At 42.9% G+C, this 15,132-nt stretch overlaps 1 protein-coding gene across 11 annotated transcripts in view; it reads right to left on the reverse strand.

Annotated features, from left to right (window-relative positions):
- Nfrkb (nuclear factor related to kappaB binding protein) overlaps nt 1-12,017 on the reverse strand; it is a 34,317-nt gene extending 22,300 nt beyond the window's left edge. For 7 of the 11 annotated variants that reach the window (XM_085689768.2, XM_085689767.2, XM_048458686.3 and 4 more), the window contains exons 1-8: nt 11,926-12,017; nt 9,120-9,293; nt 5,950-6,151; nt 3,735-3,862; nt 2,245-2,419; nt 1,599-1,736; nt 953-1,026; nt 92-176 (exon numbers count right to left, since the gene is read on the reverse strand). In XM_085689768.2, the coding sequence (XP_085545894.1) occupies nt 92-176; nt 953-1,026; nt 1,599-1,736; nt 2,245-2,419; nt 3,735-3,862; nt 5,950-6,151; nt 9,120-9,254 (937 nt within the window). In that variant the 5' untranslated portion in view covers nt 9,255-9,293; nt 11,926-12,017. The remainder of the gene's footprint in view (nt 1-91; nt 177-952; nt 1,027-1,598; nt 1,737-2,244; nt 2,420-3,734; nt 3,863-5,949; nt 6,152-9,119; nt 9,294-11,925) is intronic. The other 4 variants (XM_048458691.3, XM_048458690.3, XM_085689769.2 and 1 more) reach the window with 1 other exon arrangement.
- Between the last annotated feature and the right edge of the window lie 3,115 nt (nt 12,018-15,132).

The following is a 15,132-nucleotide window of genomic DNA, read 5'->3' on the forward strand; positions in this document are numbered from 1 at the left end:
GGTTCCACTTATTTTTATCACAGACAGTATGTCAGAAAATAACATTAGAAGTCAGGTGAAGGTATCTAAGAGGGGACCCATAGTCCTTTACCTGCTAGAGAGCCCTTCCTGCCAGCATTTACTCGAGTCATGATGTCACTGAGGGTCAGGTCCCCTGTCAAAAGGTCTGGGTGATCCTAGATACAACATCAGAGATCTGGTTATAGAGATCCAAAACAGAACCCCAAACTGATGCTGACTGTGCCCGTTTACCCAATGGATACAGTGTTTCAGGGACACCTGAGGGAATCATGCTGAATTAAAATATACAGAAACACCAACTACTGGTCTTCACAGTGGTGCACAGAAAAGCCTGGCCCCCTTTCTGCTGTAGGGCAGCTGCAGTCCATAAAGCCCTTCTGCATTCTTTCACAGGCTCATAAAATAGTTTAAATACTATTATAGATTACAAGTCTGAAAATAAGATTCTGAAGACTCAAGAGGTCTGCTTGATATCTGTGTTAAGTGGAGAAGACATAAAGAACTCAATTCTTCCTCCCAAATCTTCCTACTTCACCCCTCTGCCTCAGATGGTGTCTCTTCCACTGCCATTTCTCCACCTTGTTGTGTCTTCAGTGAAATGACAATGGAGGCAACACAAAACTAAGAGCATAAAGTTTGACTCTTGGCACTGCCATTTACTGGCTCTGCAGGACCAAAGATAAACTCAGCCTCTGGGACTGGGAGAGGAGATCATGATTCATTCACACCCCAGTCTAACCACAAAGACTGAATGAAGCTCACATTGTCAACCATGCCTTACAAAGCGAAAGCATTTGACTGGCCTCTCATACCTCTGATGCTAAGTAGCCTCTCTTGCTGCTCCTATCTCTGACAGTGACTGCCACTGTCTCAGGACAGCCTGAAGCATCAGACTGAACATTACAAACAGCCACTCCCACCACAATCTTACTGGTTGATGTTTCCGCTTCTCATGGTGCTTCTTTAACATTATCTTCAGGTCACTGTCCCCCAGCTCTATTTTATCTGAAAGTAAATGAACCAAACCACATGGACCAGATCATTCACTATGATGATGCTCTACCTTAAATCTGCCTAGTCACTCAAGACATTCAAAAGGTAGCTACTTTTGATTCTGGGTACTATAAGCAGAAAGGTCTTCACAGTTCCAGGATCAGCATTCCATCATTTCTCTACACATTGCCCAACAAGTGACTTCAATTAGGTAGCAGATCCATACACACACTCAGAAGGCTTGGCATTCTCCTACTTCCTATTCCAAATTCAAGTTTTCTTTGTCTTTACAGCCTAGGGAGTTGCTATGGGTCTGGTTCTACATTCTACTGCTAGTTCAAGCAAGACTATTCTTTTTTAGCCCAAAATAGCAACTGATCAGCTCCTGAGGACAATTTCATTTCAAAATAAAGGAAAACAAGGAAGCCCACCTCTAGAAGGTAACAGCACTGCACGGCCCCACACTTCTAAGTAGCACTGCTATTTCCTAACAGGCAGGAATCTAGTCCCTACCTCCCTAAGGGGCTCTCACTTTTCTACACCATGATGTCTTGAAACTGCAGTAGCAGCAGCTCAGTTCTCACCTGCAGTTTTCATATCCGTAGTGGAAAGCGTGGGCACCACCCTCAGGGGCACCGCAGGACTAGGAGAGCGTGCTGGAGAGCTTGGAAGCCATGAGCTGAGATCTTCAAAAGAAAATTTTTCTTGTAAATCCAACGTGGCTGTGGACTCCAATAGGGGAGATTGGGTAAGTGGCCATTTGGGTTCAACAGGACTAAGCCAACAACATGGAGGCCAGGGTTCCACATTCCTTTCTGACCCTTCCCCAGATGAGCTGGAGCACACTTAGGTCATTTAAACGGCTCTTCCAGGAGAGAGACTTCAACAGAGTGATGGGGTCGCATTGCAGCAGGCCAACAGTCACTACTACTCTCCTGTAAGGGGAAAAGCAGTTCTCTCAAGTGGCACAATGGGACCAGAGGAAAGGCCCTGTCCTGCAGGGGTCTGTCCAAGATGTTCTCATCTAACCTAAGTGCCACGTGAGCACGTGAGGAAAGAGGGCATGGAGTCACTCTTAAACACAATGTCTCCGCAACTCAACCACCAAGAGCTGATGAGTCCCACTCTCCACCCCCAAACAAAACAACTCAGAGGGCTCCTTTATTGGAAATACATGGCTACCACTGGCTCCAGTACCCTAGAATCCCAGAAGTACCCAAAGACACTCACCCTCTTCATCAGAAGACAGGGCAGTGTCACCACACTCCTCCTTCACTTCCCGCAAGACCTTCAAGTAACGCTGCTGGGTTCGCCACTCGCGCTCTTCAGGGCTTCGGGATGGTGAATGGCGCTTGTGGCGAAAGGGAAGGGCAGGGCCACTCCTACGAGCCATCTCCAATAGATCCTATCAAGAGTCCAGAGAGGCCAGGCCATCATCAAATCTTGCTCTCTGGACAGTCTCCAAGTTCATGTTTATTTTCTTTAATGTTAAAAAAAGAGCCTAATTCTCATTTCTCCAAACAACAAAAAAATAAATGATATGATTATGTATAAATAAAACGTATCTAAATTTCTTTGTTTGATCATCCATGATATAAAAACAAATCTGAAATTTCATGAGTACCAATACAATGCCACAAGTGAAAATAGCTGTACTGAATCTATGTCATAGACTGAAGCCCAAGAAATACGCTGCAAATACTTTGCAAAATCACCTTCAGTCTATATATATGAGCTTTGTGTCAAATCTAATTTTATTTACAACTGTGTCTTAGCCCAAAAAATATATACAAGTATTCCAGACCTCTGAAAAAAATCTTAAATTCAAAACACTCCTGGTTATAAGCACTTCAAGTAAGAAACACTTACCAGGCAGTGGTGACACACATCTTTAATCCCAGCACTAGGGAGGCAGAGGCAGGCAGATCTCTGTGAGTTCTAGGCCAGCATAATCTGCAGAGCTAGTTCCAGAACAGCCAGGGCCACAAAAAACCCTGCTCCCCACTGCCCAAAAACAAAAAAATTTTAAAGGAAAAAAAAGAAACACTCAACCCGAATCACATGATAAAAATAATCAATTTTAGTGCTGACCTGTTCCACTCAGAATTAATACTTATATTAAACATGTGGTATTTCTATACTAAATCTCAAAGAACAATTCAAATTGCAACAGGTTACAGTAAGTAAAGACACTTGTCACCAAGCCTGACAAGTTTGATCACTGGGACCTAAATACATGACAGAAGAAAACAGACTCTATTAATAAGCTACCCTCTAAGGACCACAAAAGTTCTGTGGCACATTCACATATAAGCACACACTTGCACACAATTAAGTAAATAAAAATGTAATAAAGTTAAGAACTCCTAATAGCTCTGCCTCAGAGAATTCTCAAACTAGAAGGGATCACGAGGCCACCAAATTCTGTTCTACATGTATGTGACAGAGTCAGAGCCAGCATGTATTTGTATATCAATTCCAAAAGCATCCTAGACAGCCTCAATAGCCAATGAGTCTGAGTCCCTTTGCTGATTCTATGAAGTACTTTGTTTTTCATGTTTCAACATCTCTGAAATCTAAACAATTGCTCATAAGAGGATAAGAGAAAGCCCAACTTTTGTTAATGGTTCTCTTGGCTTTTACATCATAACCACTATAATTAAAGCAAATCTTGCCAGGTCACTGCCCATGCTGAATACCTAGTTCTGAGCATTACTTACACTTCTGGAAGCAAGAATCTGTTTTAGCAGCCGATGGAAATACTGCTGTTGGGAGTTGAGATATCGCTTGTACTGTGACTTGAAGCAGAGCTGACGATACTTGACCACTTCAGGGTTAAAATGTCCATCTTAAAAACACAGGTACAACTATAAATGCATTAGTCCACACATATGTAATGAGTATACAAGAGATGTGGTTGTAGCACCAAAAATAAAAAATAAATAAATAAAAAGACTAAGAGAATCAAGAGAGAGACCCAAAAATAAATGAATGGTGAAAAACAATGATAGCTCAATTAAAGCTGGAAACCATAGTAACCCCAGTAACACAATTATCTTCATTAAAACTAGAAATACAAAGAGAAATACATAGTCTCTAGTCAGAGAAATACACAGAAATCTGTCTCTTCCTCCATCACTTGACTGTATACAATCATACTGTGTGGGGGATGCACAGCAACACTGCCCACTTACATAAGAGCCCTTATACAGCCCTCTAATTCCTGCCAGGGACCCTACTTTGTTTTGCTTGAGAGAAGAGAGTGCCCTCCCACCAGAGACCTGAGCAATAGTGAAATAGACTGTTACCAACCAAAGGAAAAATTGTCTTTAAATTAATAACCATCAAAGGAGAAAACAGCTGTGTATAGATAGCAGCGTGCCTATCACCCCAGCCATTTGGAAGGCCAGGTAAGAGGATTATAAACCCAGTTAAGGGTTACTCTGGACAACAAAGTGAGGACTATTCTCTTACAAAAATAAAGGAGGCTTTGATCCAGGCAATGGTGGTGTATGCTTTTAATCACAGCACAGAAACAGGCGGATCTCTGTGAGTTCAAGGCCAGTCTGGTCTACAAAGCAAGAGCCAGAACAGGCTCCAACACTAGAGAAACCCTGTCTCGAAAAACCAAACCAAACCAAACAAAAACCCACAAAAATAAAGGAGACTTGGGCTGCAGCTCAAGGGTAAACCATTTGCCTAGCATGTGTATGTGAGAATTCAATCTCCAAAATCTCCAAAACCACTCAAAAAAAAAATACAAATTTAAAATCCACAAGAAAACAAGAGATTTGAAATGATAGGTCTGTTCTCTCTAGCCTTTAGCCAATATCAAGTATTTCAGTTTAACATAAGTTAAGGAAATACCACTGCCCTTTTTGGCAAGTCTGCCAAAACGAAGTCAATTGAGAAACAAGGAAGCGGCTCCGGCTTTCCTCCATATGTCAGAGAGCAAACTGTGAATCTAAGAGTGACCTCAAATTGTCTTGGAATACTTGAAGTAATAGCTGATTCAGGCAAACATCACCACAAGAGTTTCTGGCCAGTCAGGACTACATAGTAAGAGAGACCTTGCCCAAAATAAAAATAAAAAATTAAAAAAAAAATAGGGAAAAAAAAAGCAAGGAATATCTATGTTATTCATTCAGTGCAAATTTTCTTACAGTCAGCTAACAGGACTATGATTATGTGGGAGATGATGTCCTTTGTGAAAAGATACACATGACACATGCTAAGACAGGAGTGGGGGCTGTGTGTGAAATTCCAGGTAGACTAAAGCAAAAGTACTGTCCTAAACTCAAGGTCATCCCAGGCTACACAGTGAAACCCCATCTTTAAAAGAGAAAGGTGTACACGGTGGTGAGATGTCATGCTTTTCTGTAAGGAAAAGGAAAAAAAAAAAAAGAAGAAAAGAAAAACCCAGGCAGTAAGCTGGTTTCTTTTTTTTTCCCCAAATTTTAAAAATCAGTCATAAAAATCTTTGGGATGCTGGCAATATTTTCTTTTCTTTCTTTCTTTTTTTCTTTCTCTTTTTTTTTTTTATTTTTTGTTTTGTTTTGTTTTTCCAGACAGGGTTTCTCTGTGTAACAACCCTAGCTGTCTTGGAACTAGCTCTTGTAGGCCAGGCTGACTTTGAACTCAGAGATTCACCTGCCTCTACCTCCTGACTGCTGGGATTTCAGGCGTGCACCACCACTGCCTAGCAATATTTTATTTCTTATGATGGTTACATAGCTAAGTTCTATTATGTATTTCCTATCACAAATCAATACAATCATATTTTTTTAAAAATAGCGCAGACAGCAAACAAATACACAAAACCACTCTCCTCAGAGATCACATTAGTATAAGAAAATCAAGATAAAAATGAAAGGTATATGTGCCTAAGTGAATGTGTACTCAACTCCAACAAAAACAAAACACTGAGCTACAGACCTCGGAAAAGCTTCTGGGCAATATGAAGAGGGTTTCCAAAGCGGAAGTTCTCCCCACTGAACAGGGCAAGGATGAGCTCATTCTGCTGCTCCACATTGTCTGTGGAAAACTGAGGCAGAAACTGCTGGAGATGTTGACGCTGAGAATCACTTAGGACTTCCTGCCATGTGGAGAGGCTGACGACATCAAAGAATATCTCAGGCTAGGAGAATTCGGAGAAAAAGTAAGCAACAGATAAATAGGCGTCTGATGTTTTGTGTCTATGCAGCCAAATTCATAGAGCATAAAACTTACCATTTTATCACTGTCAGGTACACAGTTCAGGAGTTTTAGGTATATTCACATTTCTTATGTAGCCATCATTATGATCCTCAGGGTTTTTTTGTTTTTGCTTGTTTATTTTTCAGTTTTACAAGACAGGGCTCCTCTGTAGCTTTGGAGCCTGTCCTGGAACTCGCTCTTGTAGACCAGGCTAAACTCAAACTCACAGAGATCCCCCTGCCTCTACCTCCTGAGTGTTGGGATTAAAGGTGTGTGCCACCACCACCCGGCTATCCTTAAGTTTTGTTAAACAGACTAAAATCCTAACGACCTTGACTCAATTCTAAAAATCAGAGATTAACTGGTTATGGCAACACATACCTGTAATATTAGCACCTGGGAGGCTGAGGCAGGAGGACTACGAGTTTAAGTACAGACTGGGCTGCATGGCAAGACCATATCTCAAAACAAAATAAAAGTTTATTAAAGACAGCACACAAACGACAATACAGCAGTATACTCCAGAGGAAAATTATACCCAAGAGAAGCCCATCTGGAAGCTATCTCTGCCAACTAGAGTATGATGGCAGCCATGTGAATTCAACTTAAACTAAGCTGCAAGAAAAAAAATTAACTGGGAGAGGGATGTCTAAGAAGAGGTGACTAAAAAATCTAAAAAAAAAAAAACAGAAAATAGAATTGACTTCAATTTTTTAATTAATATATATTTTATTTTACTTTGAGATATGTAGTCTTGGCTGACTGGAACTTGCTATATAGATCAAACTGGTTTTGAACTCAAAGGAATACACTGACTCTGCCTCCCAAGTGCTGAGATTAAAAGCAGGCACCAAGTCCAGCATGGTTTTCACTTTTTTTTTTCCATTTTATTTGCATTGGTGTTTTGTCTGCATGTATGTGTGAGGGTGTGAGATCTTGGAGTTACAGACAGTTGTTAGCTGCCATGTGGCTGCTGGGAATTGAATCCAGGTCCTCTGGAAGAGCAGTCAGTGCTCTTAACCGCTGAGCCATCTCTCCAGCCCCTGGTTTTCACTTTTAATTCACTCAATATATACTGGATATATATGTACCAAATAACAAGCACAACACACAGGTACAAAGTAATTCAAGAACTGTTAAAGTATACAGAAGTACACAGTTCAAGAAAGTCTACCTGAGATAGTTAAAGGGATAGGAAAGAGGAAAAATACGCTGGAAAAAGAACAAGCCAGGCGGGTGGTAGTGGCACACGCCTTTAATCCCAGCACTCAGGAGGCAGGAGCAGGTGGATCTTTATGAGTTCGAGATCAGCCTGGTCTACAGAGCTAGTTCCAGAACAGCTAGAGCTGTTACACAGAGAGACCCTGTCTTGAAAAACAAAACAAACAAACAAACAAAAAAACAGAGTTAGAACAATGCCATAGAAGCAAAAGAATTAACAGCAAAGAATAATTATCAATTGAGGGAAATGGAGAGGTAATAAAGGTAAAACAGAGAAAAATACATAGGGGTTTCAATGGCATTAATTCTGTCCTACCCTAGATGGGATCTACATAGTTGAGCTACATAGTTTTGGGGGAGGTGGAACCTATTGTTTTTTGATGGTTTCATTTTTAAGATGGTCCTGACCTAGTGAGCTCAAGTGATCTTTCAGCTTCAGCCCCTAAATATGTAAAAATACCAGTGAATGAATTTACTTACACCTACAGATATGCAAGTCTTATCACTACTTTAAATGTAAACATAATACATAAATGTGCCTATACACAGGAATTTGTTTATGTACACTTCTCTGTATTTTTTTTATTTTTTAATTAACAACTTCAGACCATGTTTGGCTGGACCAAGGAGAGGAAAGGTGTGACAGCAGACAGAAAGACACACATAAGCCTGGTAGGTAATTGTGACTTTACCCTAACAACAAAACACAGTCATGGAAATTTAAGCAAGAAGCTACAGGATAATTCAACTACCAAACACCCTTTCATGAATGTTGCCAAATCACCTTGAACTCACTATCTAATATCTTTTCCTCAAAACTCATTTTTGCACTCAATTTTAGTTTTAGCATCTAACCATGTCTGGCATGAAATAAAATAAGCATCTGATGATAGAATGGAAGTCATAAAGAAATGTCCTTGAAAGAGTACACAAAGAAATTACAAATAATGGTTGGAGATGAAGTTCAGTTGGCAGAATGCTTGTTTCTGGGCTGGAAATGTAGCTTAGTTGGCAGAAGCACAAAGCCATGGGTTCTATCTCCAGTACCACATAAACCAAACATGGTGGTACCATCCATAATCCCAGTGCTTGGGAAATAAAGGATAGATCCCAAGTTCAAGGCCATCATCAGTTACGTGGTAAAGTCAAAACTAACCTGGTCTATGGAGACCCTATGAGAGAGGGAGCGAGGGAGAGGGAGCATAGGAAAGCACTCTCTTAACAGTTAGTAGCCTCCTTACCAATGATGACTATATAGCTGACCTGTGAAAGTCAAGGTATGCTGATGTTCTACCCCAAGCCACATATTACTCATGACCAGAAGGTTACCTACCTTATGGGCATAGGGAAATCTGGGTTTGTTTAATGATTCACAACAGGAAATCCATTTTTAGGGAAACATAATTCTGCTCTTAAACTATTTAACCTTTTTTTCTTATTGGTGAAAATTATCTGTTATAATAGTGTTGACTATTATTGCTACTATTATTTTGACTTGTTGATCAAACATGCAATTACAGTTTATACTGTCTTCCTTAATCAGAATACTAACTACACTACACTTTTAAAGGTAATAAGGGAACCCTTACTGGAATGTAGTAAACAAAAGGGAGCAAGAAAGGCAGAGGTACAGAGGAAAGGATTCAGAAGGGGTGGAGGGAAATGACTGCGAAAACGTTATCACTCACATCCTCCAGAAGGTCTTCAGGCAGACTAACCCTGGTACCACCCAGAAGGCAGTCTTCCATGATCCGTGTACCATGGCCATCTCCACAGGGACCCAGCTCCAGGGGATCTGTCAGCATGTGATCCAAAGAATCCATTGTTTCTTCTCCACAGGTATTCTACACAAAAGTATACACCTTGAGACAGAAAAGCAGAGATCTGGTTGAGGCAAACATTCAATTTCAAATCTCCAAGGCAGGGGAAGGGTCTCATTCTGCATCCCAAAATGGCCAGGAAATCACTATGTAGCCAGCTAGCCTCAATATGCACCAGTCCTCCTGTGCCAGCATCCAAGTATTACAGTGAGTAATCATTCCTGGCTCTACTCTCTCTTACACTCCATCCTCTCCTTGAACCATGCTGCTCTCCTCCCTCCCTTTCAATAGCCCTTTTCCAACGAATGTTCAAGTCTTACCCAGTAAGACTTTTCAAAATGCTTTTATAACAGCTCCTAAATTCTTAAGTTTCTTACACTTGCATTTTTTAGAAGAAAAAGACTCGGGAATTGAGTGATAAACGAGACACGGTGAATCAAGAGCATAATCCCAGCATTTGGGAGGCTGAGGCAGGAGAATCACAAGTTCAGGCCAGCCTGGGGTATGACATGAGGCCGTAGCAAAAAACAATAAATAAATGACAGATTGTGGTCCATAACTACAAGTTCCAAGGTCAATAATCTATTAGAATATAATGTCTTTAGTAACTGTTGAATTGTTAAAAAGTGCATTAGAAATGCATTTGCAGAACTGGCAGGACACCCCAGAGGCTAAAAGTGTGTGCCACACAAACCTGATGTCCTGAGTTTGAGCCCTAGGTCCCACCACAAAAGGAGAGAACTCCTGAAAGCTGTCCTCTGACGGTCACAGGAATGCTGTGACATATTTGCACACTTATGTACACACCTTTTTTTAATTTATTTTTCGAGACAGGGTTTCTCAGTCCTAGCTGTCCTTGAACTAGCTCTGTAGACCATACTGGCCTCAAACTCAAAGAGGTTTGTCCACCTCTGTCTCCCAACTGCTGGGATTAAAGGTGTACACCACCAACACCCAACCGATGACAATATTTTTAATGTAAGATTATTTTTAAAAAGTCATAAATTCCACAAACATTAGTAAAGCTCAGATACTAACTTATATAAGCTATTTCTCGAGGACTAGGTGCCACGTCTCACATAATTCTTACAACTGTGCTTATTATACCTTTCTTACAGATACTAATACTGAGGCTCAACGTATGGAAATAATTTGCCCAACTCCAAGTGGACCTGCCTACAGATGGTAACATCACACACAATACCCACTATACCTCTTGTATATACTCTCAATTAAATTATAAAAACTGCTTGACATGATTTCATTTGCCCACATAAATTCCCGAGGCGCCAGTCACCAGACCGTTAAAACTAGCTGTCAGTGGCCAATCTACTCTTCAGATCCATGTAAATTAATGCAATTCTCCTCTTTCCTGCACTAACTCAACAGGGCTGGCCACTCTTTTTAAAAACTAAATGCAAGAAAGAACATGTTTAGAGAGCATTTTTCCAAAGCTAGAATCAGGCGTGAAACCAAGGCCACAGCTCATAAAGGGTCAACCCACAGTGAACTCACCCTACACAGACTGGATCCATTCTCTTATCCCCTACTACCACCACCAACAACAAAATAAATAAATAAACAAACAAACAAACACACACAAATGGAAAGATGAAATGGATTTAACCAAAATACCAGATTTCTACCCTTGTGCTGTCACTAATCTGGGGCATCTTACCTCACCAGGTATCAGGCTCCTTACCTATAGGTAGATGGAGTTGAACCGGGGCCTCCCTACCATTATTTCAACTCTTGGAATCTTACAGTGAAGAATGGGCCGCTAAATGAGTTTACATAACTTTGAAAATCCTTTCCACTTCCCAAGTTCTCAAACGATAAAGTGCAGGCCAGTGATCGACCTAGAATAAAGTACTCTTCTGCGAAAGGATTTCAAGTTCTGACAACATTTCAGACAGAAAGATACAGTGTTACACGGACGCAACTGTGTGGTCCCCAGGCAACTGGGTGATCCCAACATCTTCAGCCCGCTACGAGATGAGGGCATCCTGAATGCATGTGGCGGCTAAATAACTGAGAAAGGAACAAGATAGGAAAAAAAAAAAAAAAAAAAGTAGAAGCAACTTGATGCTTGGACCTAAATCCGCTTAAGGCAAGTGGCATAGACCAGCCTACAAAGCCAGTACCTCATCTGACAGGTGCACAGTTTACACAACTCACTCACAAGCTTCTTCCAGTGCCGACGGGTGGTTAAGCTAAACGTAGTACCTAGTGACAACTTCAGCCTTGCCACTTATTCCGCACACGAACTCAAATCAGAAACGCAGGCGGCTACCTGCGAGGTGGAACCCCGGAAGCCGTGGACTTTTAAGTCTTGGGGTGTCCGGGACTTCCTCGCTCATCAGGAAGGCCTCCTCCCTGCACCTGGGCTAGCCTACCCTCCAGACCCTCGCGAGGCGCCGGCAGGCAAGGCTCTCGCTCGCTCGGGCCGTAGTCCCCGGTTAGCAGCCCCACCTGCGCGCCGCGCGCCGCGGCCCCGCCCCTCCCCCACCCGTCCTCACCCTAACCCTCGCCCACCCGGCTGCCGCAGGCCCACGCGTGGGGCTAGCCGCGTGCCTACGGCGACGGAGATCTCGGAGTGCCCCTTCTTCCCTCCGTTCTGCTTCTTCCCTTCACCCGGCACCCTCCGACTCCCGACGCCAGGGCTCTCCCTCACCTCAGTCCGGTCCGCGGGTCTCCCCCGCTGGCTCGTCCGGCCGCGGGCTCCGGGACGCGCTCGCTCCCGCAAAGGCGTCTGGGTGCGCGCACGCTCAGGGCTCCGGCAGCGGAAGGGGCGGGACCTGTGGGGCGTAACCTAAACGGCGGGGCGGGGCGTAGTGAGCGGGACGGGCAGGGGTGGAGCCTGAGGCAGCACCAGAACAGCTCTGGACCTGTCCCTAGGTCCCTTCCACGTCTTTCATCCTTTCCACCCTTTCACGGGCTGCTAAAGCAGAGCACAGCGTAACCAGGAGCCGTGCTAACCACTTGTTGTGTGACAGAATTTGTCCTAGTTGACGTCTGCTCACCATAGGGATCCAATGCCACCAAAGTCCAACTTGATGAACCAATGAGTGTTATTGGGGTTACTTACAGGAGTATGGGTGAGGGGGCTACTTATAAGAGCAGAAATGACTCAAAGACAGCTGCATCACCAAGGCCCACCCCAGCATGCGTGACAGCTCACAAAAGCAGGGAACCTGGGACACACTACATAGCCTGCAGGCAGCTCAACAGGCTGGAGAATGTCCTTTCCAGCTGCCTCAGTTGCTCTAAACCTCTTCCAGGTGAGCTCAGCTGCTTTCTGCTTCTTTCAGGCGGCTGGTCTGGTCTAGAGTCTTTGCAGCTCCTTCCCTCTCGGAGTCCTCTTTGCAGCTCAGTCTCCTTCCACCTGTGGGGGACTCTCAGCTTTATCGTTTGGTCTAGTGGAGAGGAGCCTAGGGAATCTGGTCCATTTCAGGGACTTCCTGAAGCTGAGAACTACCCTGCAGGAGGAGAAAACTTACAGCAGCACCGCTCTATGCAAAAGGCTTTGCTGAGCCCACCAGAGAGTGGAGAAACTCTTGCAGTGTGAAGGTTGGCCAAGTAGAATACCCACCCTCGCTGGAGAAGCACAAACATGGAAACCCGTACTCTTCTCACTCATTGTCACTGCTCCTCTTGACTAACTGCGTCTTATTTAGAAATAGCATCTTCTCAAGTATCTCCAGCTTTACTCTCTAGTCCTATAAAGACTATCCACAGTTCTTTTCAGTTTAGTAGACACGTCAGAGGAGCAGGGCATGCCGTGCTAATGTCCTTCCCTCAATGGAAAATAGTGCTTTTCAAATATAGCTGAATCTTTGTGCCCCTACTGGCTCCACAGATATTCGTAGATTCTGTGAGAGTTATAAACCAAGTATAATGAACTGATGAACTATGAAATGTACATAGGAATAAAATGAGCACTATGAAAACCGTATGAAGCATCGTTCTGCGTGACCAGACAGGACAGCATCAATACATTACCATTTACGTCCGACTTTATTTTTAGAGCAGTTTTAGGGTCACTGCAAAATTTAACGAAGAATAGGTTTGCCACAAATTCCCTGCCCCTGCCCACACTCAGAATCTTCACCCACACAGGTGGGATACTTTTTTTATAATTGATGAATCTATGCTGATGAATCTGAGTGATAATTGTTTCGCTGCCCGCCCGCAAAATTAAGCTATTTTCATTAATTAATTTAAAATTTTAATTAATCTCTTCCCCACCTACTCATCTTTACTTCTCTACTTCCGCAACCAGCGATCTTTTAACTGTCTCCATCACTTTGCCTTTAAGCTTGCCATCCCTGAGACGTCCTAGTGCTGCTAGAGCCACTGTGCCACCATTCTTCTCTTTCTGAGACAGTAAATAATGTGGTTTGGGTTTGGGTGGTGGGGATCCGATGTAGGCACCCTGCCTCTGAGCCACACCCAAAGCCTTGTATTGTTTTGATATTAATTTGAAGTTCCCTGGTGATAACAAACATGGAGTGCATTTCCATATGTTCATTTGTTATTTGTATATTCTTTGCTAAGGTGTCTTGGGCCATTTTACACTAGGGTTGTTTGTTTCTTTTCTCTTTTTTATTTATTTTATTTTTCCATTCAAAAATTTACACTTCCTCCCCTCCCTCCCCCTCCCTTCTTTCCTCTCTTTTTGAGTTTATGTTCCTTTTCTATTTTGGATAACGATCCCTTATCAGACAAATCATCTGAAAACATTGTTGCTGGGTCTGACTCCCCCTTCCCATCTCTTGCTCTCACTCTCTCGAATTCTGTCTTGGTGGTAAACATCCTTAAACTGTGTTCTGTTTGGTTTTTCTTTCTTTGTTTTGCGCCAGGAGCCACGTGACTTCTTCATGGGACAAGGCCTGAGAATAGCACAAATTCTTGTGATTTGTTTTATTTTACAGTACAAACACGGGGCCTTGTACATACTAGGCAAGCGTTCTACCCTTGAGATCTCTCCAGCTCAAGTCATTTCTTCCTGACAGCTGGACAAGATGTCCTGGTTAAAAAGAATTTCTAGAGGCAGGCCTTTAGTGAAGCGCTAAGTTGAGGGGGAAGTGGGACGCACTCTAGGGCCCTATGACTTGGCTTTAAACGTTCTCAGTATTTACTATGAGAACCTGAGGAGCAAATGAAACATAGGACCCCTTCCTTCCCCAATGTTTTGATGATCTCCTGGAATTTTTGAAAGTATGTGTGACTGTGTGTGTATGGGCATGTGCACAGAACAGGTGTCTGAGGAGACCAGAGGTATCCGATCCCCAGAGCTCCAGTAACAAGTGGTTATGAGTCACCCAACATGGAGTTTACCTTTAAAAGAGTCTTCCAACCCTGCCTTGGAGTTTTTTGCTCTCAGATTTCTCCACACTGAGCCTCCAATCATTCATCTTAGTTAGGTTTTCCTATCCCAACTGGCCTTGGTTCCCTTAGAGGGTTTTACTCTTGAGGATGGGATTTTCTTTTCTTTTTTGTTTGTTTGTTTTTAGAGACAGCGTTTCTCTGTAACCTTGGTGTCTGTCCTGGAACTAACTCTTGTAGACGAGGCTGGCCTTGAGCCCACAGAGATCCGCCTGCCTCTGCCTCCCGAGTACTGGGATTAAGGTCATGTGCCACTACTGCCCGGTTATTTCAAAGTTCTTGAATGGCAGATTAGGAACCAGAAACTAAAGGGTAATATTTTGAAGAGGGGAGTGTTAGGCCAGGGTTTCACTCTGTAGCTTAGATTAACCTAGAACTCACTATGCAGGCTAGGATGGCTTGTGCCAATAGGTGCAATATTTAAAAGAAACTATTTAACCACATCAGTAGTCCCTACACACACACTCTCTTACACACACACAAACAAGAAACA

Source organism: Myodes glareolus, chromosome 4, assembly GCF_982192425.1.
Source record: "Myodes glareolus chromosome 4, mMyoGla1.1, whole genome shotgun sequence".
Taxonomy (NCBI): domain Eukaryota; kingdom Metazoa; phylum Chordata; class Mammalia; order Rodentia; family Cricetidae; genus Myodes; species Myodes glareolus.